The sequence below is a fragment of the Aedes aegypti genome, chromosome 2 (assembly GCF_002204515.2).
Source record: "Aedes aegypti strain LVP_AGWG chromosome 2, AaegL5.0 Primary Assembly, whole genome shotgun sequence".
Lineage (NCBI taxonomy): Eukaryota > Metazoa > Arthropoda > Insecta > Diptera > Culicidae > Aedes > Aedes aegypti.
In genome coordinates this window covers 406,615,990-406,643,081 of record NC_035108.1, presented here as the reverse complement: position 1 = coordinate 406,643,081, position 27,092 = coordinate 406,615,990, and the positions used below count along the sequence as shown (strand labels likewise).

The following is a 27,092-nucleotide window of genomic DNA, read 5'->3' as shown; positions in this document are numbered from 1 at the left end:
CACAGGATTTCAAAGGAAATCCTCACAGGATTGCGAAGGAAATCTTCGCAGGAATTCGAAGGAAATCATCACATGATTCGAAAAATCTCACAGGATTTCGAAGCAAACCCTTACAGGATTTCTAAGAAAATCCTCTCCGGATTTCGAGGAAATACCTCACAGGATTTCCTAGGAAGTCCTCACAGGATTTCGTAGGAAGTCCTCTCAAGATTTCGTAGGAAATCCTCTACAGGATTTCCTAGGAAATCCTCGCAAAATTTCGAAGGAAATCCTCACAGGATTTCGAAGGAAATCCTCACAGGATTTCGAAGGAAATATTTTCAGAGTTTCAAAGCAAATTCTCACAGAACTTTGAAAGAATTTCTCATAGGATTTCGATGGAAATTTCGACAGGTTTTTTTAAGAAAAAATATTGCAGATTTTGAAGGAAATCTTGATTTACTTTTGAAGGAAATCCTCGCAGTATGTCGAAAGAATGCTTTAAACTATTTCAAAGTAAAACTTCACAGGTTTCCGAATGAAATCCTATCAAGATGCTAAAATAAACCCTCAGAAGATTCGAAAACAAACCCTTACAGAAGAAAATCCTAACAAGGAAAGAAATACTCACTAGATTTTTAAGGAAATCGTCACAGGACTGCAAAAAAAAAATTTCCTCAATGCTTGGAAGATATTCCGCATAGGATTTCGAAGACAATTCTCACAAGAAAAGTTAGGATTTTCTCTGAAAATTTGAGAGTATTTCATTCTGAAATCCTGAGAAGATTTCTTCCAAATTCCTTAGATTATTTGGCGAATTTGACAGATTTAATCAGCCTTAAATAAAATCTCTCACTGTTGCTCGTAGGCACGCGTAGGAGAGTCGAATTGGGCATCTCAGAGAGCCGAAGGAAGAATAGGGATGTGAAGGAGAATATGGAGCCGTAACGGATTTTGGTTTCAGGTTGGCCGATTGCGCTGCAGAATCGTTACCCGTTCTGTGGCGTAATTGGTTAACGCGCCCAGTCTAGCGTATTGGGAGTCGTGGGATCGAAGCCCACCAAAACGGTTCTATTGTTTTTCACAATTTTACATCTCAATTTATCCAAATTGACTTTTGTGTCTACGACCTTCAGGTATTTTCAACACCGTCGGCTGGTTTGAGCCGTAATAGACATGACAACCCTAGTTGAGCCTAGTACCGTCAAGCTACCATTCACCGTGCATTTAAGGAAAATTTTCACTTCGAAAAATTATATAACTTTTCCAAATAATTTGAAGTGTTCTAGAATACCACTACGAGTCGTGCAACTATACATTAATTCAGGGAAAAATCTAAAACTTGTGATGCATAACAAAAATATACTGAAAAATTATGTTTACAAATGTCATGTTAGAGTCGCCTCGTGCCGTTCTATTTCACCATTTACCCTGCACACTAGTGCACCATTCATTGTGCGTATAGTTTTCGTCATGATTAAATTTTGTATCTTGAAGAAACGTTGTTGGTGGAACAACTACACTCCCGTGCATAAGTTTGGGTTCACCCCCTTAAAAACATACAAAAGTGTTCTGTCCATATCTCTGTGATTACACGTCCAATTGGAACTCTTTAAGGCAAAGAGTTATTCTTACTTCATATGTATTTTTCCAAATACATTTTTTGAATTTTGTATACTCAATTTTTACTTAAAATTGTGACATATCTCTGCCATTTTTCAACCGATTTTAATAGTTTAAAGCTTTTTTGAGCGTAAATAATGGCGCGTACATGATTGGTTTGAGATTGAGCCCATTTTCTCACTCTCTTACTAGTAGTATCCACAGCAAAAACTTGTTGAAATTAATAAAAAAAATTGATGCTTAAACATTAAAATGAAAAATATGAATTTTTGGCGTTTCTACTAAGAGTGTTGAAAAATTACATAATTAAACAGAATTCACATGATTTTGGCTATACAAACTAAGTTTTTCAAAATGCATTGTGACAAGAACTACTTCAATTTATCAGTTTTATATTATTTTGCTAACAAAACAATAATTTGTGAAATGTGAATGAATATTATGTAGCAATCTGTATATGTGCACGGTGAATGGAGGCCGCACGGTGACTGGTGACTTAACGGTAATAAATTTATTCGAAATACTGAGATAACTGCGTTTGTAATGCACTCACTCAAGAAAGTAGAATAATAGGGTCCTAAAAGGTTTAATGAAATCTTGTTTTTATTTAATAACACGAAAGAGCATGTTACGACAACTACTTTTGGAATGTTTCCCACTCAAATAACGGCTTGATCATATTTAAACTTTAATTTAAAAATTGGGTCCATAAATGAACCTTGACACTTTTGATCATGTTTGACGTTCGCTTAGTCGACAAAAACACCACAGGGCTTTTAGTTTTGACACTGGGGTTGTTCCTATCAGACATTTCGGAAGAGACACAGAGAACAAAATATACCCAAAATTTGAGTCTAAGCCAAGAAGTGTGACAAAATCTAAAAAAAAAAAACACGAAAAATGTTTTTCAGACTTAAGCAAATAAAATATATTTAAAAAGAAGAGTATACCTACATATATTTTTGACCTTAACTTAAGCGTTTGACACTAACATTGGTATAAGGCTTTAGGACCCTATTGAGAAGGTTTTTTTTTTGAAACCTTGAGAACTTTTCATTAGTTTTTATTTACCACATTCTAAAACCAATCATAATAACAAGTTTTTTTTTGTGATGTCACTTTTTGCACACAAATCTTACTCGCCCTCCAATTTTCAAGCTGACATTTATGACGCTCTAGCTGAGCACATTTCATCACACGCGTCCACCATTAATACTGACAGATCAGAATTTTAATAGCTTCCCGCCTTCCTGATTCACGTTCAAATATTGTCGCAACTGTATCCACGTATTCTCTCAACTAGCTCATAGAACTTGACAGATTTTCAATTCAAATTAATGCCTCGTTTCTCTATTTCCCCCCTGCTCACAACCTACAGTTACGCCACCCGCACAAAGAGTCCAGTTTATCCTCGGCGGCGAAGTCGGTGACGACGGGAACCATGAATCACACCCGCTGTTCTCCGAGATGGAAGAGCTGGTCAAGGAAGGCGACGAGATGGCCTGGAAGGAAACGGCCCGGTGGGTCAAGTTCGAAGAGGACGTCGAAGAGGGTGGCAATCGGTGGTCGAAACCGCACGTGGCGACACTCTCGCTACACTCGCTATTCGAGCTGCGGAGTCTGCTGCTGAACGGGACCGTCATGCTGGATATGGAAGCCGTCAGCTTGGAGCAAATCGCCGAACTGGTCTGCGAGAATATGGTCAACGCTGGCACGTTGCCCATCGAGGCGCGGGATAAGGTTATCGATGCGCTGCTCAAACGACACAAACATCAGCACGAGTTCGGCAGCAAGAAAACCCGGCTGCCCCTGATCCGGTCGCTGGCCGATATTGGCAAAAATCACTCCAGCTCCAAGAGTAAGTACTGTTGTTTTTTTTTGTTTGCGATTTCAAATGCGTTGGACCAAATCACAGTGGCCTAAATCCCAAAAAATCATGATCATCAGTTTTTTCAGTGTTAAAAAATGAAGATATTGCTATACTTTGTTCGGAAATGTGTTTGCACATATTAAAGGGCAACTTTTGACTTAAAGAATTTTGATGAAGGTACTTGTAAGTGAGATATCAGTTTTCTGTTTAACACTGAATAGTCTTATAGAGTTATCTTATATATAGTCTTCGACAATTTTTTTTCACTCGACATTTCCAACATCTTTGTCGTAGACACCAATTGCTTTTATCGACACACCGAAAAACAAAATATCTCACTTATAAGTAAATTTAACAAAATGTCTTAAAATCGTTATTCGCACCTCAATATATGAAGTAATTTTTCAGCAATTTTAGCAATATTTCACTTGTTTGACACCGAAAAATAATCATGTTTTTTGCGTTTTATGCCACTGTGCAAATGTCCAGCGGCCAGCGGATTTGTTCCAATCTAAATATTTGGACAAGTTCAGAAAAACGATAAATCAATCGTACCAATCAATCATAAAGCGTATGACGTCGAGAAAGAAAAAAACAACAGAAAATTCAAATCTTCACCAATTCGTTCAGATATTCGCCGTTCATCCACCGCCAATTCATACCCAATGCACGTCGTCTCATCGGCACCGGGGATGCACGATGACGTCGGTGAAGCAGCACCGTCACCACACACCGCACTTCTTGGTGGATCTTCCAAAGATCAGCGGGGTCACTATCTAGCACTGCCAACAGGTATCTATGATGATCTATGATGATGAGGGCTCCTTCCGAACTCCCAACTTAGGGAGACTCTATATAGGGGATTTTTCCTTTGGTCTCAATCGGGCACTGTTTCTGTTCTGTTTCCGCCCTGATTAATACGCTAAACTAGGCCAACACTTCAAAGACCGCTTCCCGCAACATCACAGGTGGAGGTATAGAGCTAGTAATCACCGTAGCAGTGCACCTACTGTTTGAAAGAGTGTGTATACTTTAGTATGCGACGTATTCCCTTTGTAAATCAGTTCTTCAGAATCAGGATGACTTCTTAGCAAACATCTTATTTTTGTCGACTACTGTACCTGTTCACCGGCCAATTAACTTTGAATTATATTCCACCGTGAACATGAATGAACTAATCACACCCAAATATTCACTTTCCAATAATAATTGAATCCAAGCTGAAACATATAATTCGAAAAAAAAAACATCTCTTGTAATGTGTACGTTTACGTATGGACTCATCCATTTCAAAGCCTGAATGGAAACATAATCAATGTACATAAATTACTACATTTATCATCTTACTAACGATCTTCTTCATTTCCAAATCATCTGTCTCGCAAAACCCAGGAATCCACGCGTCTGTAATCTTCCTGACATTGGCTACCTTCTCGGTAGTCAGATGTAATTCCACGGTCCCACATGCCACCCCAGTCAAACTCGCCATCATTTCCGCTGAATCTTCACATCCGCTCCGGGGAAAATGGCATGTCTTCGACCCTATTCACACATTCCCGCAATATGATATGTGTTACGGAGGTATCTTTTGTCTGTGCTTTTATCAGCGGGCAGCATTCGGCACCTGGCACGATGCTGCTGGCCATATTGAAGCGATTTTTCCCGGAAGAGGCGAAATATAAACAAGATTAATGGGAAAAAGTCAATGCTTACAAGCGGCAACTTTCGGGCTCTGATATAAATAACATGTCGTCTAGTGAACTTTTTTGGAAGATTTCTAGCTTTCTAGCTATATAGTGATTCTGTCCGGTCCTATAATGTATAAATTGCTGACAATGATTAGTTTTCGAAAAGATTATCCAATACATAGATGATCCGATTTTGTCTGCCCCTTTTACAAAAAAAGGGCTCCTTCAAAATTTAACCAATTTATCGGAGTTCTTTCTCACCTATGCTATGTATTTTCACAGTACCTTGAGCAGAGTTAAAAAGGATTTGCAATAAATTCGAATATGAAAAGATGACAACAAAAAGTTCTCTCCAAAAAGGGGCTGACAAAATCGGGTCATTAGTGTACTACAGTAATCTTGTTATCGTTTGTAGTTTTAAAATAATCACTAAAAAGTGATACTTCCCTAATCACGTGCTGTCGAATTAAGGATTTCACTTCATACATAAGAGTAAATATTTCCGTGTTAAATATGGTGCAGTGTCTACAAAGTGAGTAAACCTAATTCAGCCTTAACTCACGATAATATACACAACCATTAACTTTGCTTTCAAATATGGAACTATCAGTGAAATACACAATACCATTTAACTTAAGGTCTCAACTTTTCAAAAAAAGGGAAAAAAATAGAAAACTTTGAAAAAAAAAAATTTTCACATTAAAATATATGAAAATTTCTAAAAAAAAACTAGAAATTTTTATATTTTTCCACGTTTAAACATATTTTTATCAGATTTTTCAATATTGTCTGGATAGTTTCAATTTTAAGCTTTCATTCCATACAAAAAGATTGGAAATCGGTTAAGCTGTTCAAAAGGTATATTTTTTTTTTTAAACATTACAAATCTAATGCGCTGAGACCTACAGTGTGTGCCGATAAAAAATGACTGATTTTTTATTTTCAAAAAAATATATCTCAAAAACTAAAAACCATACATCGCTGAAAATTTGACAGTATACGTAAAATGTTCTGAACTTTCAAGAAAAAATGAGAACAGCGATAGCCCCTTTGGTCCCGAGGCCTTCAAAACATGAAAAAACGGAAACTATTGAATTTTTTCATGTAAAAAACACATTTTTTGTGAAATTTTATATTTTTCCTGAAAAGTCAAAATCTTCAGCCTTCATTTCGTCCAAAAAGATTGAAAATCGGTTAAACGGTTCAAAAGTTATAAATTTTTTTTAAATAAAAAATTTGCAAGATCGCGATTTTTCTGGTCACCCTATTTCGGAAATGGTCACCCTAATCAAAAAATCCAAAAATACGTGTATCCTTATTTCGGATAAGGAACAAAATAGCAAATTTTCACGGAATTCGGAGACCCACTAGATCGGTTTTTCATGGAATGGCTGTATATATTAATAATAAAAAAGGTAATCTTTTTCTAGTCGAAAATTTTGTTTGTGGTTGTGTAAATCTGAGGTAAACCTATTTAACATCTCTAACATAAATTTCGCGAAATTGTGAAGCACGTCTAATCAACGAGTCCCTTATTTTATAAACTGCCGTCTCAATAGTGCCAATCTGTTCCAATCAATGCAATTACCGGCCAGACCACCCGGAAACGGCCCCATCATATAAATCTCGACCTGTAAATAACATAATCCAGCTCGACGACAGGACGACCCGTTCGCTTTAATCCATTCGTACATGTGCAAGTTCATAATAAAAACCGTTTCCCTTCCGGACAAAACCATTCCCCCTCTCTGTCTCTATCTTTCTCTGTGTGTTGTAGGTGACATATCGCCAACGCCATCTCACGGTGGCACTAGTTCGGCTCCCGGTTACGGTGCCGCCTCTGTAGTTACCGGTTCGGGCGTTGGAGTTACCACATGGTTCCATGCCGGTGCATCCAGTTCCACATTGAGCACGATGGCGGCACAAGTTACGACAACTTCTGCGATAACATCCACCGTCATACCGTTATCATCAAGAGGTTACCACCACCGATATGCTCTCATTTATAAATAAACATCTCTATGTCAATGTACCTTTCGATTTCTTCTCACTCTACTTCTGCCGAGTGTCATAAGCAATGTATGCCTCTCTACTAAACACTTGGCTCCACAATTGAATGTCGTTTATCTGTATTTGACTTGTTTTCTCGTTTTCTTAATCGTTCGGATTTTTTTCTATTTCTGTCTTAATAAAGATTACATAGTGCAACATGTTCGAAGTCATCGAATGTAAACAAAATTCTGTTTTCAAATTGGACATACCCACCCATTCTAGCAAAACTCTTTTTAGGTTTTGATTGATTAGTTCGAAATTTAGAGTTACGCTATTTTAATTTTTTCCTCAATATGGGTGTACTTTCAGTAACTGCAGTCAGAATTCCGTTTTCATTTTGTATGTTGCACTCTGTTATTATAACGATAACTACCATGTTAATAATAAACACACATCCTCAACCGCAATCTGTCGTAGCTAAATGTAGATTTCGCAAACAAACCATTCTCATTTCCATTCGAGGACACTAGAGTGTCCATCCCGGGACATCCCGGGACAAAAAATCCCGGGATTTGGCATATTTCGGGATTTCCCGTTTCCCGGGATATTAGTGTCGACATCCCGGGAATCCCGGGATTCCCGAAAAGTACGTAGAATTTGATGAAAAACACTAAATTTCAACGCAAAACAATGACATTTTTTCTCATTGTCAACCCTTATTTGACAAATTTACCAAGTAAGAAATACATATTTCTTATTTGTCTAGTTGTAAAGTTTTAATGCTTTTCTCTTCAATATAAACCGTTTTAACAAACGAAGGCTAAGAAAGCAAGTTTGAAAGTACCGTAGTCGGGGGTAACATTAGGCCTAGGGGGTTACATTTGGCCAAAGCATAAACTGAAATATCTTAGCCAGTATTGAGAATACTTGAAACTAAGCGGGTAAATCATACAGTGCCAGGCCAACTCAGGACACAAGAGACTCCGGCAATCCCAGGGTCGGCTAGCTACTAAGTAATCACCGTTTGGTTACATACTAGTATAAACTTTCTATTCAATATTGCTTGAAGTTATCTACAGCCACCATAAAAAATAGATTCCTGGCGCTAGTAATATATTTTTAATAAATCATTGAAATAGTTTGAAAACAAAGCCTTTTTAAATTGTCGCTTTCAAGGTTTCTTAGAAAATTTCACTTTGAGGCGGATGAAAACTATTTTCAAATCTCACATTCATGTCGATCATGTAAATTGTTATAGAAAACTTAAAAGGATGACGATTTTTTTTGATTCGTTCTTATTGTGTATCAATTTTAGTTTGTTTGGCCTAATGTCACCCCTTCGAAGTGATGAGATTGAGCCAATTTTCATACGTTTCCCATCCAAAGGAAGCAAACGAATTTCAATTTATTGTTCAGCATTTGCAAATTGCATATTGCGAAAGTTGTTAAAAAATGAATTGAGACTTACGCATTTAACCAATAATTTTCAGTAATTAACTTTTAGTATGATATTCCACAATACCTTCAATGATCTTTGATCGTTTCTTTTGTTCTATAGTTTTAATGAGTTTTAAATGTCTGAAGCAAATTGCTTTAATATTATGAATTATTTTTTTACCATGCTTCTATTCATAAGTGTTAAAGAAATTTGTAGAAACCCCTACCAAAACCCTAATTAGTCAAGCTAAATTTTGTTTTTTTGTTTAGTTGCTTAATCAGAATAAGAAAGTTTTATATGAAATGTGAATTGTTATAATTAAAGTTACATTATCTTTTTATTTCATTGAAAAACATCCGAAATACTAGTTTATTGAAAATTTTAGAAATCCCGGGATCCCGGGATTTCCCGGGATAAGCTTGGATTTTTGTCCCGAATCCCGGGACGAGCGAAATGGCCGGGAAATGGACACTCTAGAGGACACCCATAATCCACCAGCTGCATATATACGTCGTATACTGAATATCCACCCATCTGCCCCATCATCTCATCGTTTGATCTCTCGCATTCACTTTCACATTCATCGTGCACATGAGACCATGTGTTTTATGGACGTATTATTCTTACCTTTGTAATAAATTAACACTGTCAGAGGAGATTGATAAACGCCGCCGGAGGATTCAGTTCACAGTGCAACGCAACGGTTTTCGACTGAAGATGACTCCCCCGCTGTGAACTAGAGAGCTTCCGCTCAGCATGGATGCTGCTACATATTTCGGAGTGTAGGGTGGTCCGAAATATGGACAGACACACTGAATTTCTTTAAAGAACATATGTTTACCGGGTTGTAGACCATCCTAAATGCATTTTTCGATGCAGAAATCTAGCATTCGTAATATTTGCAGTAAAATCTGCTTCAACATTGCTATTCCTTTAACCACAATAAAAAATGTTGATCTTTTTCGAACTACTTCAAAAGTCGTCTCTTTTGATAGGAATAGTATAGGATTTAAAATATTGAAACACTTATTTTTTATTAAAAAAAAACTATGTCTGCGGAAATAACATTATTGAACGACTCCCTTAGGAAACCCCTTCCACAAAAAAGTTACTAATTAGGATTTAACCGAGCAGACGATATAAACTTATTCATAACTAATTTTGATATGGATGACAAAGAACGGTATTGACTTGATAGATATAAGTGCTAGAAGATCTAAATATGATATCTTAAATTTACTCCTGTAATATTATTAGTATATCATATTTAGTTGTTGTAAGATCTTTCCAATAACTATAAGCTATTCATAGGATCAGCCAAAATCAAACTTTACTTCAGTCAAGAAGACCTGGGAATAGAATTCTGATATTATCTTTAAATCTTTAATCTCCAATATCGATTGAGTTCATGTTTTGATTATCAGTCATTTCCGACCCGAAAACTCAAAAAGCTTCATATTCAAATCAGTGTGTTTTCCGATTTTAGTTGTGCTTAGCTTAAATGAAAGACACACGTAGTGTTAGAAACCCTCCGGGATATCCAAACTTGGTAACATCTGCATCTGAAAAAAGTTGTAATAGAGACCTTTACTTTGACGACCTGTAATTTTGTAACCAATCAAGTAATCTGAACTGTCCACATCTGGTTGAATAGGTATTCACGTGTACTATAAATATCGATATTTATATCATGTCCGTATTCATACCCAGTTCCAAAAATCCCGATTCCCGAACAACCAAGAAGTAAGTTGGCATTGAAGTTTTATGTATGTAATAGAACTATTCTATTGGTGGATATTATTGCATAGGATGTACAATTTTTGATGTTTGGATGTCTTTTGCCAAACGGATTAATGAATGCAACAGCCTGAGAAACATGTACATGTTACGTCACACGCCCTCACCAACGCTTCTGTCAGCTCTTCGCATCCATGTTTGCAGCGTCGCTTCTACGAAAAGATCTTTGTCAAAATGCTTCGTCTTCCACCTACGTTTACCATTCCTCCTCTGTCATACTGCACAGGTTCTCTGGCCAACGCAGTAGTGGATCGCTTGATGGTCAAAAGGTGGTGTATTCTTCGCTAACTCTTCAGTCCATATTGTTGATCAGCAACGAGCTGCAAAAGGTCACATCGATGTTGGATTCCCTACTGTCTTTGCGAAATGTGCTAGCGAGACCTTCATTGCACAGCCTTACGTCGAGCTTCGCTAAAGCTTCCAGCAAACTGTACCCTCTCTCATTGGTCTGCTACCTCACTCCACGACCCAGACATTGAAGTCACCTACGATGATTACCGGCGTACGGACGATCAGCTTGTCGGTTAGCACATTCAACATCTGGGTGTATACTGCTCCAGTGTCCACCTCGGGGGCGTAACATCTACAAGGTCCGGCCAGAACAGCGTAGGACCACGGTAAGAACGGAGGAAGTGCAGCAAGCGCTTCTGCAAGCATTCCTCTCGATAAATCTGCCCGTTTAAGGTGTCGGTTGTGACAACCGGCTTGCTATACCGTCCGCACGCGCAGATTGCCTGCCCACGGTGCTCCCCTGACCGTCATTATCACAAAAAAATCTCCATCAAATCTGTGCTTACCAGTCGATATCTATAGCTAAGCTGCATGTCTGGGCAAAATTTCAAAAAAATCGTAAGGCCCGTTTTGCAGTTACGCCATTTTTATTGTATAAGTCTACTAATTCAAAGGAAATCTGAGATATTTGAACGGATTTTCATTGGCCGTGATTACCAGAAGAAATATACCATCAAAATTTGGTTCAAAGTTGGTTTGTTTAGTTATTTGAAACCTTTTGATGGCGTTTTGAATGCGGGAATAGGCGAAATTTGAAGTTACGCCCTTTTTGAGGTGTAACCATTAAAAACACTAATTTCAAATAGATGAATTAGGCATTCTAATACCGATAAGCATTTTCAAATAATTTCAATGACATATTGCAACTACATGCCGCCAAAGTATTTCACAATTGAACAAATTTTCATAGGCTCAAGCGCTGTAAGGCATAACGGAGCAATTTTTGTGACATTATTATTAGTCAAAAATTATAGTTATAGCCCAACTAGCCACCCATTTGGCTGTTCCAGCTAACATTATACTAGAACTTAAACTTCAATCGCTTAGTAATGGACTATTGGGTAAACTATGGAACTCTAGACCACTGTCAATACTTTTGTGATCATTTGTAGCATACATTACTACATTTAGATTTTGCACGAATCTACAATATTTCCTTTGGGTTTCCCGGTCTTTTCGATTACACAAACCGATAAGAGCTCAGGATAAATACAATAGTGAAAGAAATGTATACATCAATTTAATCATTCTCAGGCTAACTCGCGAAGAGAAAGCATCAGTACTTGAAATGCGCTTAATAGAAGTATGAAACATGCGTTATAATTTGGTTTAATTGATTTTAAAATCATATCACTTGCAGAGCTTAATGTTACATATCTTCCTTATGATGATGATGATGATGATTATTTAGCCACCATCAGCGCAAGGATTACCTATGGCTGCAGAATCATACCAGGATGGTATGATCTACCTGATGGTTTGTTGTAGCAGGGCTAGTCAATATCTTTAAGACCTTTGGAAGACAACACTAAGGCTGTTTTCTCATGACAAAAGGCTGGCGACCCCACGCACTTTCATCCAGTCAACAGTTCAATTAACTCCCTTAAGCTACCCCTCCCCAATACCCAATATATAGTGATATATCATATCTAAAAGAGAATAATCGGAACAAACTCACCAAATCTTTTATCCGCTTTCGGCCGATTTCCGCATTCAGCATGTTTTTTTTTGTGAGACGTGAGACCAACTTGCAGAACTGTCCATTATCCACTCCACGTAAATATCTCGGACTCAATATCCTTCACCTAGTAACACTTCATATGTCCACTTGTTTTTTTTATACAAAACCATCACAATAACTTCTGGCGGTTAAGCCATACGGTAGACAATGACTAGCAGTCATCATTCAACGTAGATCAAGCTCGTTTCCACGCTTGGTATCAAAGAAAAGATCGCATGGCGGACCCGCATCTGCCATCTTGCTGAAGCCGAAATAGAACGATTTTCTAACCTCTACGAAACACTTCCCAACTTGCACTCCACCGAAATCAAACACTTTGATGGCAAAACTGCACCATAAACTTCCTTAGTATTATTTTTCTTCGAAAAAAAAAAGTGAATTTTTTCGCGACGAATTGACAGCAGTAAAATTTTACACGTCCGTCCATTTACGCGCACCGCCTACTATCGAATGTTACATATCTTCCTTATGTATCAAAACTCTCTTTAGAATATTCTAAACCTTAACCCCGAGTTTCATTTCCCGGAATTTATTTATCCCGAGTTTATCACACTGAACGCACTGTTACGGTGAATGCTATTGTCCCGAATATATTATTACCTTGAATGATATTATCCCGTGATAATGAAATTCGAAGTAATGATATTCTTGGAACTAGAACTCACGGTGATAGTCTTTAGGTATTCGGGCTAATGGATCTCAAAGTTAAGGGGTATATTAAAAAATAAATAAATATGATAAACATATAGTTGTTCATAGATTCTATGTAAATTCCAGTTTTGGTTACCGGAAAATTGTAAATTGTTCTGTGGCCCTGTTGATTACCTGCCGGTCTACCTACCATAATATGGTTTGAATCCTACACAAACTGAAGATTTATATGTGAACTTTATTTTTTTGATTGCTAGCTGTGCTTGTGAAGTAATGACACACCAGCTGCTATGACCCTTTACAAACGAAAAAAATCATATTTTGGGAGCTACACAAAGTTTTTCAAGCTGACAAAGACAAACAGTCAATATTAAACTTTGTAAATGCTACGATTTGGAAATCAATTAAACAAAATAATAAAGGATGTTGTAAACTTCGCATTACATTCTTCCATTTTGAATCACTGATTTCTGTGTAGTTGATTTTATTCCATACACCTCTACCCATTACGAAAAACTTAACTCTTTAAGTACTTCTTGACGTATGCTTCGAATTTGATATACAATAGGTAGCAATCAGTAGCATTTAAAATAATCTGAATCGTGAGTAAATTGGTTCACCAACCAATCCAGAATATTGTGCTACAAAAACTAATTTGGTTACATGATGAAATCAGCTCCGTTATGCCTTAAAGCACTTGAGCCTATGGAAAATCAATTGATAGTGAAAGATTTTTGTGGCATGTGAGTGCAATGTGTCATTGAAAACATTTGAACATGCTCAACAGTATTAGAATGCCTAATTATTCTTTTTAAAATTAGTGTTTTCAATGGTTACACCTCAAAAAGGGCGTAACATCAAATTTCGCCTATTTTCTCATTCAGTACTCCACCAAGAGGTTACAAATAACTAAACAAACCAACTTTGAACCAAATTTTGATGGTATATTTCTTCTGGTAATCACGGCCAATGAAAATCCGTTCAAATATCTCAGATTTCCTTTGAATTAGTAGGCTTATATAATGAAAAGGGCGTAACTGCAAAACGGGCCCTACGATTTTTTTGAAATTTTGCCCAGACATGCAGCTTAGCTATAGAACTCGACTGGTGAGCACAGATTTGATGGAGATTTTTTTTGTGATAATAACGGTCAGGGGAGCACCGTGCTGCCACAACAGGTACTTCTTCGTGAATTTGTCCATCTTTCTCTTCCGAAACTTCCGAATGTCTCGTCGTCCATGACGAGACAGCCTGGCTTGACCAGCCACACACGGTACAGCTTCCGCGCACGCAACTTGGCCACCGTGTTTTGCTTGTCAGTCCGGTTTGGCGCCTTCTTGACCTTAAAGTCACGTAATCCAGCCCGCTTCATGGTCTGCTGGATGAACCACTTGATTAAATTGCTCTTTCTGGCCACGTCTCGAGTGGAATGGTTCAGGTTATTCTTAATGTACTAAGTAAGTAAAACCTTATCTTCCGCGCCATTTTTGGGTATTCCGTTTTCGGTTTTTGGCCACTTCCAGCGCGCCGCTCGATGGTCTGCGTCTCCTTGGAAAATCTTCACAACGTGGGACACGGTGGAATGGTGGATTCCAAGCCTTTTGTCGATACATCTGTGCGACTTACCAGGATTATCAATCACCGCGCCCAAGATTTGCTGGCGTAGCTTTTCTTGTTTCGAATGCATCTGGAAAACTACTTGTCAGATCGTGATAAAATTTTGCACACATAAACATAACACTCTGAACTAGGATTACTCAAAATTTAATTAATTTTTACCCACGCGATAAACAGTTTTACCCAGAACAAAGTGTCGCATTTTTTCCGAGTTCAATATTTATTTGGGGCATTTGAAGCCACTCGCCGTATGAGCGTTACCATCCTCCGCATTGCACAGCATGCACCTGAGTGTTTAATACAGTCCCTGTTACCCTGACCTTTCTCAGCACGTTTCCTGCAGTGTTCGGATCTGTCCGGGCCTTTGCAGTTTATTGCCCGGTGGCCGAAATCCTTACATCGCCGAACATATGACGTATCTCTATTCATAGTCCACATCCACGTTTCTCAACAGGGGGTCCGCGGACTCCCGACCATGTCAAAAGCTCGCTGAAACGAGCACCTTGCAGCGAGCCGTTTTTTCATGCTAACCAAGGTTGAGAAACAGTGGTCCACATGAATACCCATTCAACCATATATGAACGGTTCAGATTACTTGATTGGTTACGAAATTAAGGTCGTCAAAGTGAGTGTCTCCAAAATATGTTTTTCCTGATGTAGCCGGTGGCCACAGTGACCAAGTTTGGACCTCCCGGAGAGTTCCTGAAACTATTGTGAATTTTATTGTAGAAACTACTGAATCCATGGTAAAATTAAGAACTGCTCCAACGATTTTCAACCGACTACATTAATCTGTTAACTCTACCAAAACATAGTCAACATAACTACACAAGAAAATTTCTTCTGTTGATTTAACCAGAGTTGTAGTATTTTTGACTAGAAACATTCTAGATTTGAGAAGTTTAGCATCATACTTTTGACCACACTGTGTTGTACGGTGGGTCTCACGGACTGAAATACAATGCTTTGTAGTGGATGCTACTATGGACATAGTCAAATTTACTGCACTGCTCAGTGATTTTCACCAGATTATAGTAAACTTAACAGATTTTTGTAGTCGGTTGAAAATCGTTGGTGCAGTTCTTAATTTTACCATGGATTTGGTAGATTGTACAACATTTGTTTGGGTGTGGAATCGGTCTACACACTAAACTTTGCGATTTGATTCGAGTCGAAAACAGCCCTAGTTAGTAACTTTTCTTTAGAGACTAAAAAAAGTTAAATACCGAGTGATTCAAAATAAAACACAATCATTTAGAAGTTGTTTCACTGATGAAACCTGAACAACGTTTACTATTTTGGATCACCCTTGTAATCAGAACAATCAGAAGACTCAAGCGCTTAGCGCAATAAACTTCACCCACGCAGTTCTATTCAAGCATTATTGTTATGTCTGAGTTTCGGACAATTTGTGATGCGATAAGAGAAAACTTTTACAGCTGGTATGCCCGACTGGGCATCAGATCAATTTCATAGCCATCATTGGTTCATCAAGGCTATTTTCGGCTGTACAATAGAATAAATGATAAAGCTCATCATGTTCACCATTCACATTGTTCGCTATATTATTTTTTGAATAAAAACACTCATTGCGTGATTTTGTCTAAATTAAACATTTTCATGATTTTTTGCATAAACTGTAGATTCAAATAGTATACAATGTTCTAATCATACACACAACAAATTCTCAATCAATGTATTTCATCACTAACCTCACCCAGTAGAAGTTGTGTGACTAACCGTTGCAACCACAAACCGCATTGCTTCCAGGCAAACTTCATCCAAACATATTCAGCATATAAAACCGAAGTTTTCGATCACAAAATGTTGCATTCCGAGCGCAGCTAACTTTATCGCTTCTAACAACTGTCCATCCCCTTTACATGTGTATATGCTACCCATCTGTTCTTCCAGTTGACGATCATCACCAGCAACAGCAACATAGCTTACATTCCGCTTCCCAGCCGGTCCTGAAAAGTACCAGCAATAGTAGTAATATTAACGCGACCACCAGTTCAGCCCGGTCTGGCGGCAACAATGGAAAACATTTGGCCGTACCTGGAAAAGCCACCGGTAAAAACAATTTCACTTATTTACAAGCACATACAAACACACACACACGAACATAGACAGACCACACACGGATTGTGTCCCCCCAACAATGCGCAACAGAAATCGAATTTATTTTTTCGCATACCTTTGACGTCGTTCTCGTTGTTGCACCTGAGCTTTGGTTTTTGTGTAGAAACTTCAATGATAATTGTTTCAACAATCAGACGTGAAAAAAACATCGTCAAGTGTTACTCGATTATCGAGCAATAAAACCATAACCGGAACCGTGTCACAACAGTTTCAAATCGTTTGCACGATAATTGGGTTCGGAAAATGTGTGTAGTTCGAGCTAATAAACATCCAGAGTGGGGATAAACTTTCCCACTTGATCACCACTTAGATGCGAAGCTCGTTTTTTTCTATGACGAATCATGACGAGTTTGTGATGCAGAGAAACTTTTAATGTGGACTCAATTACTCTATTGAATGGCTATCAATTAAATTGACTAGCCAATTAGCAACCAGATATTTAGTTCGAGTCAAATTGGAAGTACAACAATCAACAATGTATCGACTTGAGCTTATCAGATCAACGACCGCACGCAAAGCGTGAACTAATTCAACTCTGTATTCAACGATCTATAGGCAAGAGAATAAACTTCCGGTTTGTTGAACTTCCTTTTTTATGATTGGAAAATATTCAAGTCACTAACGAAAGAAAACATCGACTACTGCAATGCCCATAAATATTATTTGAATATATTTACCCATTTCCTTCGTATAAACTTAACGCTCGTTGAACCAAGTCCCATAGATTTTGATTAAGACAATTGAAAGATTTGCTGACTTGTTAATTTTTGCAGTTTTTTAACTATGGGCTACCCTATTGCTTATCTTGAACTATTGTATGGTGCCCTTAAGCTCTTTTAAATTGTAAGCTAGTTGATTACCATTGTTCACCGTAACTGTAGGTAGTCATTTTCCCTGTTGATTTCAAGTTCCCTGCCTGTCCAAAATACCCTTGATGGCTGCTTCAATAACTTTCAAGAGCGTGTTCCCCAAAGTGTAATTTCTTATTACAAAAGAAGTCTTGAAAGGTTGACTTAACTTTTCCCATAGTTGCTTTAACCGTTGCGTCCCCGACCTATTTTTCAACCGATTTCAATGAAACTTTGACACAACACTACTCAAGTTTTATGAATTGTTCATGGAATCCAAGTCGGACGATCGGTTTTGGATTAATACGGATGTTTCGTGGGGTCTGTCCGAAGGTCATTTGAGACATTTCCATAACTCACAGATCAAACAAAACTACACCCAAACAACCAAAATGAACGTATAACGAAATCACCTTTTGCGTTATGCAATGCTTGTATGTGCAAAGTTTCACGTATAAGACGTCGCAAAAAGGCCTTATACGTACAAAAGTAGAGGCGATATGCATGCATATTTTATGTGATGTAGCATGACATACTATGCGAGTGTACAAATTTTATTGCGAAATAATCTGTAACCCTATGCGACTTGATTTATGATAACAAAGAAGATTTGACAGCTGCTACGGATTGATTCGACTTACTTTGCACGTGTTTACGGAACGAAACTAAATGTACAGATGTACTCAGAAAATAGCATTTTATGCGAGTCAGTTCGTCAATCAAACGATTTCATTCACTGTGTGATGTGGCTAATGTAATAAAATCAGTGAAAACGGTTCTACCGCAACTATAGGAACACTTACCCTATTATCACCAGCTTTGAGCATGCTTGAGGAGACATTCGTCAAAAATTTCTGCGATTTTTACTTTTTATCCAGAAAGGAGGTAAACATTATTACGTCACTCCGGCAAAGTACAGCCTTATAGCATCATGACCAACCGCAAAGCTAGCAGAGGACTCTGAAGATGTGGATCACATCACATTGAACCGGGTTTCTAATTTTGAATTCTCAAGTTCAATATTCCAATTAATATTCCGAATATTCCGGATTCATATTCCGAACACTTTAAGGACCAAACGCAATGATAGCGGAACGGAAAGGGTAAGTGGAACCGGTTCACCAGCATAAAATTCATGTTGACATATTGTTGGTTCATTTTCATTCGTTGACAGCGTTGACAGCTCTGTCGAGATGGTATGATTCCTTCTAGGCGAACCGGTTTCGCTTTCGTGGAATGGTGTTTCTGTGTCACAAAATGGCTTGAGAACGAGTCAATGGATTTAACTGATTCTTTTACTGTTACATTCTTCAAGGGTTTCGACAAGTTTGTGCGGGTATCCGGAATAGTTAAAAACGAGATTTGTATGGGGGGTTTTCATAGCGTTTTGCAGCGACCTACTTGATGGCAAGACAAAGTTTGCCGGGTCCACTAGTTTTTAATAGAAGTATTGCTGTGTACGTTTGAAATGCAAATATCAAATGCGGGAACACTAAACGCGGTAAGATTATTCACAAGGAAGGCGATGTCAAAGATTGATTTTCTTTGCTAGGTTAGCGGTGATATGGATAATGGTTACTAATTATCCTTTGATAACTTTGTGTTACCGCATTTCAAGCCCAGTTAGCCAAGGTTTGCACGTCAAACGCAAACAGCAATAATAAGGAATATTTTGTTTTAAATGTCAAACACTGTTCTCATTCTGTTTTGTGTTTTGAACACACTGTTAGGGCACAGGTATTTGAAATTACCCTAGTTAATAGAGCTCAACACTCACTCTCAATCAACATTAATCATGGCAAAGCGGAGAAGACAAGTTTAGCTTCTAATCGCTCTAAGTTGTATGCAAGGCGGATTCACTTCACTCTGGCTACAGAGTAGGGTCAAATGGTCCAAAATGCCACTTCAAGGATTTGTGTCGTTTTCTCCTAATGAGATCCACATTTTAACGTCATTAGAAGTCCTAAGTTACTTTACAATATTTGCTAGCTATCATCATGAAAACATTTTCCATTTTTGAGTTTTTTAACGGGTTTAAATCGTGTAGAAAAGTTGGTTGAAAAATGGGGGTGGTTCAAAATGACCAAATGGATGGGGTAGAATGCCATTTAGTATGGAGAACTAGTAGTTAGCAACCATGTTTCTCCATGAGTTTGTTCTGTGGTATGCAAACGCTTATTCCTTAATGAAATCATCGGAAAACCTTAATGTTTAGGGGGAAAAATGTTAAATTTCACCGGAAAATTAAGGAGAAATCATAATCCGAGGGTTGCGGCGGCAACTCTTGGGTAAACATATTTTAACATAGTTTGGCAAAGAATACAAATTGAAACGTTCTAGGAATGATTTAATTAGGTGGGCCATTTTACCCCATCAGTGCGTCTTAGACCATGTTCCCCTAAAATGCACACACCTTGATTGTATGTAACTCTCACTATCGATCACCAGTATCGGCAGTTCGAATTCATAGCAGATCAAATAGACCGTTCGCTCGCAATAATCGTCCGAGTACCGTTTTGTCTCAAATTCCGAACAGACTCATATTCCGAACACTCGGTTTTTGTATGGCGGTTTGATTGAAATGTTTCGCTGAAATATGTCATCAATTTACAAGGAAATGTCAGTCAATTGTGATTCAATTTTAACATCTTCCAATCTATTTTATACCTCGGGAGTAGTTATGATTCTCATGTTGGAGACCAGTAGAACCAGCTCAGATGAATTTATTTGCGAAATTATTTATTTGAGTACGATTTATTCGTGCTGTTCGGAATTTGAATCAAGGTGTTCGGATTATGAGACAGAATGAACACAGTGTTTGGCATTTGAATCAAAATGTTGTTCCACTCTTTTACGTGAAAACAATACTAAACAAGTTTGAACAAACATTTTTTTTTTCAGCACACCCACCAGCTAACAGTTAGTCTTTGAAGAGAAATTAATTTTTTTACAAATATCAGCTGATTTATGCCTATTACATGCATTTGAAGTCACTGTTGGCCTTAAGTGTTCAGAATATGAGTCAAAACGGTACCCTCAGCGCAGTGTAAATCGCCTACCACTAGAAATTCGTCGCGTTTTGAGTTTTCGGTGCTAAAATCATATCTAAAGATCACTTTACGCCGCGAGCTCCGTAAAAACACTTTCATTTAAATTCTTAGGAGCTTGATGAATAATCGTTCAAATAAATAATTTGGAAATTTCAATAAATCTGCATGTATTCAGAATCATTGCGGAATGGTTTCAAAATGCTACCATTGATCAATGATCACGTTGATGTTTCATTTTAAAAATTTCAATGAATTACAATTAATTTCCATTACACTTTCCCATGGGATTGCAATAAATAACCTCATTCATATTAAGAGACGCTTATATTGTTCATTTTGTTGATGCGCTTATAGAATTCATATTGTTGAAGCAGTCGATTTATTTGATTTTCGATTTTCATGCGAAAAGGACTAAATAAAACTTGCAACTCGAAGCTCCTTTCATCCATCTTATGTGTATTTCGATTGAAACTTCTAACAGGTAGAGAAGAGGAAGCTCTCTCTGTTGTAAATGGGTAAAGATCTCGAGAATCAGATGAAAGAAATTGAACCTCATTACTGACCTGCGAAAAAAATATGGACCATCTGGTTAAATACGGAGGCAATTATTGTCAATTTATAAAAATGATCTCCATACAAAAATGTGTCAATATTTTAAGTTCAATTAAAAATCAGGCTTCTCCCCAGAATTCTGTTAAGAATCTTTCCAAATTATGTGTCAACTAAAATCCCCAGGGTTCTGCTAAGAATCTTGTTCTTACAAAATCAACCCCTAAACACAACTAGTTATCTCAAAATAAACCCATTCAGGAAGGTTGGACGATGGATTCGTTAATAAATTTCTCAAAAGTTTCTTCTAGAATTCCTCCAAGTTTCTATTAAAAAATTTTAGGAATCCACTACACCCTTTTGCTATACTTTAAGCTAAGGAGCTATTCCTCCATGTATTTTCTCAGTTACTCTCCTATGAATTCTTCCAGAACATCTTCCGTGAGTTGCTCCGAGAATGTTTATGAAATTTTTCAAACACTTAAAATTCTGTAGTTAACACGGAATTGATGTACATACATACATACAATTCTTTTGTGTAATTCTGGATGTTTTTTTACCACAAATATAAGGAAATTATCCATGAATAATTTCAGTATTGTTTGCAAAAATTCCTCCAAAACATATGAGGAATGTTTTAAGCATCTTTCCAAATATTTTTCTAGGATTTCCTCTTATGACAGGCAATTCTTTACATATTGTTTCAATATTTTCATCATGCATCATCGAATACTTCCAGGAATTACCACTGGAACTTTGTAAAGAACTAAATAAATCCTCGGATACATTTAATTAGGGGCCCAGATAGCCGTAGCGGAAAACGCGCAGCTATTCAGCATGACCAAGCTGAGGGTCGTGGGTTCGAATCTCACCGGTCGAGGATCTTTTCGGGTTGGAAATTTTCTCGACGTCCCAGGGCATACAGTATCTTCGTACCTGCCACACGATATACACATGCAAAAATGGTCGTTGGCATATTAAGCTCTCAGTTAATAACTGTGGAAGTGCTCAGAAGAACACTAAGCTGAGAAGCAGGCTCTGTCCCAATGGGGACGTAACGCCAGAAAGAAGAAGCTACATTTAATGAAGAATCTCCCAAGAAAATCCCTATAAAACAGATCCGAGGAAAAATTCCTAGTGAAATTCACTAAGTGATTCATGCATGGATTTATGGTAACATCGTAGAAGAGCTATCATTTAAGACTGTGCTTCACAGAACCATTAGAAGTGTTTTCAGTAGAAATTTGTACAAAGTATTTTATGGATATGGCAAAACAATATTGGATGCATAAATTTGAAAAAATATTCTTGAAAAATGAATATATAAATAAAGACAAATTTGCAATATTTCTGAAATATCCTCCAAGGAATTTCGTTTATGATTCCTAAAAGAAATCAAGTGGTAATACCTGACATGATTAGAAATCTTAAAGACATATTTTGCGAAACCCATTGACAATTACTGTAGTATTCTTCTCATTTCTTGTTGACGCATTTTATAAACGCTTCTATTGAACATCAGCCATCGAAGAGCACATGAGTTGCCTTTTCCCAATCACATTTATTGCCTATTTAGCTTGAAGGTGGTAAAACTGCAACAAATAAGAAAGGAGTTGAGCGGCCACTCGTACTCTCGAGCTCATAAAGATCGGTCAATTCAAGAATCACCTAAACATTCACACCACTGGTTTATTATTTGTTCTCTCGAAGCAAAATCCAATGTCCGCTCGCTACTACCTTAAAGTTGCCTGTAGCTTTAATATTGTGAATAATGAATAAAGGAAAGCTTATTGCGTCTGTGACGACCATTTTGATTCAATGTTACATGTTCCCAGAGATATGTTTTCATTACAATGAGATACAAATGAAAATTTTTATATTTTTTTAACCGTTGCCTTATCATTCCATTAAAAATTCTAGAGATAAATTTAATACGCAAAAGTCAACTGAAAACTAATCCATCCAGTATGTCACCCTCATAGTATCATAAGATTTTGACACCTTTCACCATCATGCAAATCACTTTCCACCCCATTACCGGTCGTTGCATGAGCAATCCGACACCTGCACTAGAGTTGCAAATCAAAAATATCATCGCTCCCGTATTTCTTCCTGATTGAACGTACCACGTAGGTGCATCCGTGCAGCAAACCAGTATTTCATCTCTATTCGTAACTACGCCTACGAATAGAGCTGAAATACAGGTTCCAATGTTCGCATAAATTTTATGTATACACAGTGAATCGTTCGAGGATGGAACGAATAGTGTAAAACTTCAATTTTTCGCCTACTTCATGCAATTTTGAATGTTTTGTAATACGAAAAGAGACGTAGACGAAAATAGGTAGTTATACCTTAGCCATGTGTATAGAAAGTTACGGGAGCGTCAATTAAATACGTACGGTTTGATGTAACTTAAATTAAAGAGTGAATCATAAAAATAACTTTACGTAATTAAAGGACGATCCTTTGGTGGCCATGTATCTTTGCTTTCGTGTGTCTTTCTCGATGTGCTATGAACATCTCTTTTGCGTATTTCTGGATATTGTACTGTAGATATATCTACCAATCATCATATATCATACACCCGCACACTCGCACCATATCTAGCTTTAGGTTATTAAATTTTAAACGTATCCAATACAGCACAGCGTGCAAGTAATCCCTGCAAAGGAAATTGCAGACGGGGTGTTTCCAGACTCGATTCGATTTTTAATTACAGGAATTAGTCGGGCGCAAATCCTTAGGAACATTCATTTGATGGACTAGGCAGCCGTTTGCCCATGTTTGTGAAAGCTTCCAACTGCTAATCTAATCACGTTCCTGCATTTATGAGGCATATTAGGATTGCCTTGTGCCCTTCAATTCGAAGAATCCATACAAGAGTCAGGATTGTCTCCCGTTCGGACGAAAAGCCGTTCTGGGCTAAAGTTTCTATCTAACATGCGACGCCATTGAAAGCCCTTTCAAAGGATAATTTTCATCTGTTGACAATCCGATATCAAACGCAACGATGTGGATGTTTGTCCTTGTCCTTGAATACATTCAAGCTCAGTGTACTAGTAAGTTTGTATGCGTTCGGATTAACCAGGATTAACACAACAGTCACACGATATGATACCATATTACGCTTCGAAATGCTTGCTTCAAATGAAGCTCAATATGTTTCACATGGTATGATTTTTGTCATTTAGGTTTCATATATTGGATTTTTCCACCATGAAAATACACTTTGCATGCATAAGCGACCATTTCCCCTTTATCCTTGGTATTCTTGCGCATTCACACAACCTGGGATTCCCCCAGCATTCACATATGTGTAGAACAGTAGCTATGTAGTCTAGTCCTAGTATTCTTTTTCCCCACTAATTCACTGCTTCCTTTCGGAATACAGAACACTCGAAGAATATCCCAGTTTTTAAATACTTGGGCTGAATACACCTAGAACCTGTCGCAACCCACCACTAACAGTATACTTGCCTAATTGCAGGGGAAAATCTTATTCAAAGCCCTAGTAGCATCTCGATGGCCCGCAATACCAGCTCCGGCGAGCTGCAGAACGGTGAACACAAGTCCAACACGAACTTCATGCGGAAGATTCCGCCGGGCGCCGAGGCCAGCAACATCCTGGTCGGTGAGGTGGACTTCCTGGACAAGACGCTTGCTGCATTCCTGCGGTTGAACAACGCATCCGTAATGGGCGATTTGACTGAAGTCCCCGTGCCAACTAGGTTCGAAACCCATATGGTATAAGCTATAACCAGAATCTAACCACAGACTTGTTCTTCTAGATTTATTTTCATCCTGCTGGGTCCCCCGGGCAGTCATGGTAGCTTCCACGAGATCGGCCGTGCTATGGCCACTCTCATGTCAGACGAGATCTTCCACGAAGTCGCGTATCGTGCCAAGAAAAGGGAGCACCTCTTGGCGGGTGTTGACGAATTCCTGGACGCCGTCACTGTATTACCCCCAGGAGAATGGGATCCATCAATTCGGATAGAACCGCCGGCTGCCATTCCGTCGCAGGAAGTCCGGAAACGACCTCCAGAGAAAAATCCGAAAGAGGAAATCGACGAGGAAGAGGAAGAACAACGCCAACGCGAAGAATCCGGCCTGTCGCGCACTGGTCGTCTGTTTGGTGGCCTGGTCAACGATTTGAAGAGGAAGAAGCCGTTCTATCTGTCTGACTTCAAGGATGGGTTATCACTGCAGTGCGTGGCCTCGTGGATCTTCCTGTACTTTGCCTGTCTTTCGCCAATCATTACGTTCGGAGGGTTGCTCGGCTCGGCAACTGGGAACAACATCGCAGCTATGGAATCGTTGGTTTCCGGATTCGTGTGTGGCATTGGGTATGGACTGTTTTCCGGGCAACCCTTGACCATTCTGGGGTCAACCGGTCCGGTACTGGTATTCGAAACGATCGTGTACGACTTTTGTATGCGAGTTGGATGGGATTATTTGACGTTCAGGTAAGAACTTCAAAGGGCTTTTCTCAATAAGGAAGTAAAATCATTTCAATTTCAGGTTCTGGATAGGAACGTGGGTGACGATCATCCTGGTCATCTTGGTTGCGATCGACGCCAGTGCTCTAGTGTGCTACATCACTAGATTTACCGAGGAAAACTTTGCCTGTCTCATTGCCTTCATCTTCATTTACAAAGCCGTGGAAAACGTGTTGCACATTGGGAAAGACTACCCACTCAATACGGCAGGATCCAAGTACGATTGCTCGTGTCTACCACCTGGAGATCAACCCCTGAACACCGATATTGTACACGAATGGGCGCAGTATGATAAGAAAACTTGTGCGGTAAGCCGCTTTCGATCGTTTTATAGAACTTGTTTTGAACATTTCCTCCTTCACTCAACAGCTCTTGAACGGCACCCTCACTGGTTACGACTGCGCTAAGCCCGAGTACATCTCCGATGTCTTCCTGATGTCGATCATCCTGTTCATCGGAACGTACATCATATCGGTTATTCTCAAGGACTTCAAGAACGCCCTGTTCTTCCCATCCAACATCAGACAGGTTGTGAGTGACTTCGCGGTCATCATTGCGATCTTCTCGATGAGCATCTTGGACTATCTAACAAACGTTCCGACGCCGAAGCTGGAAGTTCCCCGAGAGTTCAAACCGACCATTCCGGATCGAGGCTGGCTCGTTCAACCATTCCACGAGAAGAACCCGATCTGGTCCCCGGTGCTCGCCGTTTTACCGGCTCTACTGGGCACCATCCTGATCTTTATGGATCAACAAATTACGGCTGTGATAATCAATAGGAAAGAACATAAGTTAAAGAAGGGCTGTGGCTATCATCTGGATCTTTTCGTGCTAGCCTTGCTGATTCAGCTCTGCTCCCTAATGGGACTACCATGGTAAGTTATCATTCGCTTAAAAGGCTATGAATCTTCGTACAATTCTCCATTTTCCTAACAGGTTTGTTGCTGCTACCGTGCTCAGTATTAATCATGTCAATTCACTCAAACAAGAATCCGAAACGGCAGCTCCCGGCGAGAAACCCCAGTTCCTTGGAGTTCGCGAACAACGAGTCACCCATATACTCATCTTCCTGACAATCGGTTGCTCGGTACTGTTGACACCGCTCCTGTCCCACATTCCAATGCCAGTATTATACGGCGTATTTCTGTACATGGGCGCGGCATCGCTCAAAGGTCTCCAGTTCTTCGACCGGCTGATGATCATGCTAATGCCCATCAAGTACCAACCGGACTACATGTTCTTGCGACAAGTCAGTATACTGAAATACGAGTTCTGAACATCCATTTGAGAACGTATCTTTCGTCTATCTCAACA

The 27,092-nt window shown here is 38.6% G+C and overlaps 1 protein-coding gene across 18 annotated transcripts in view; it reads left to right on the top strand.

The window, feature by feature from the left end:
* The window catches only part of LOC5573818 (sodium-driven chloride bicarbonate exchanger), a 215,542-nt gene that overhangs the window by 159,076 nt on the left and 29,374 nt on the right, over nt 1-27,092 (top strand). For 7 of the 18 annotated variants that reach the window (XM_021847292.1, XM_021847291.1, XM_021847293.1 and 4 more), the window contains 8 exons: nt 2,981-3,460; nt 6,938-7,138; nt 16,602-16,760; nt 24,767-25,007; nt 25,068-25,745; nt 25,801-26,086; nt 26,148-26,653; nt 26,715-27,027. In XM_021847292.1, the coding sequence (XP_021702984.1) occupies nt 2,981-3,460; nt 6,938-7,138; nt 16,602-16,760; nt 24,767-25,007; nt 25,068-25,745; nt 25,801-26,086; nt 26,148-26,653; nt 26,715-27,027 (2,864 nt within the window). Of the gene's footprint in view, nt 1-2,980; nt 3,461-4,102; nt 4,265-6,937; nt 7,139-16,601; nt 16,761-24,766; nt 25,008-25,067; nt 25,746-25,800; nt 26,087-26,147; nt 26,654-26,714; nt 27,028-27,092 lie in introns of all 18 variants that reach the window. The other 11 variants (XM_021847301.1, XM_021847298.1, XM_021847296.1 and 8 more) reach the window with 5 other exon arrangements.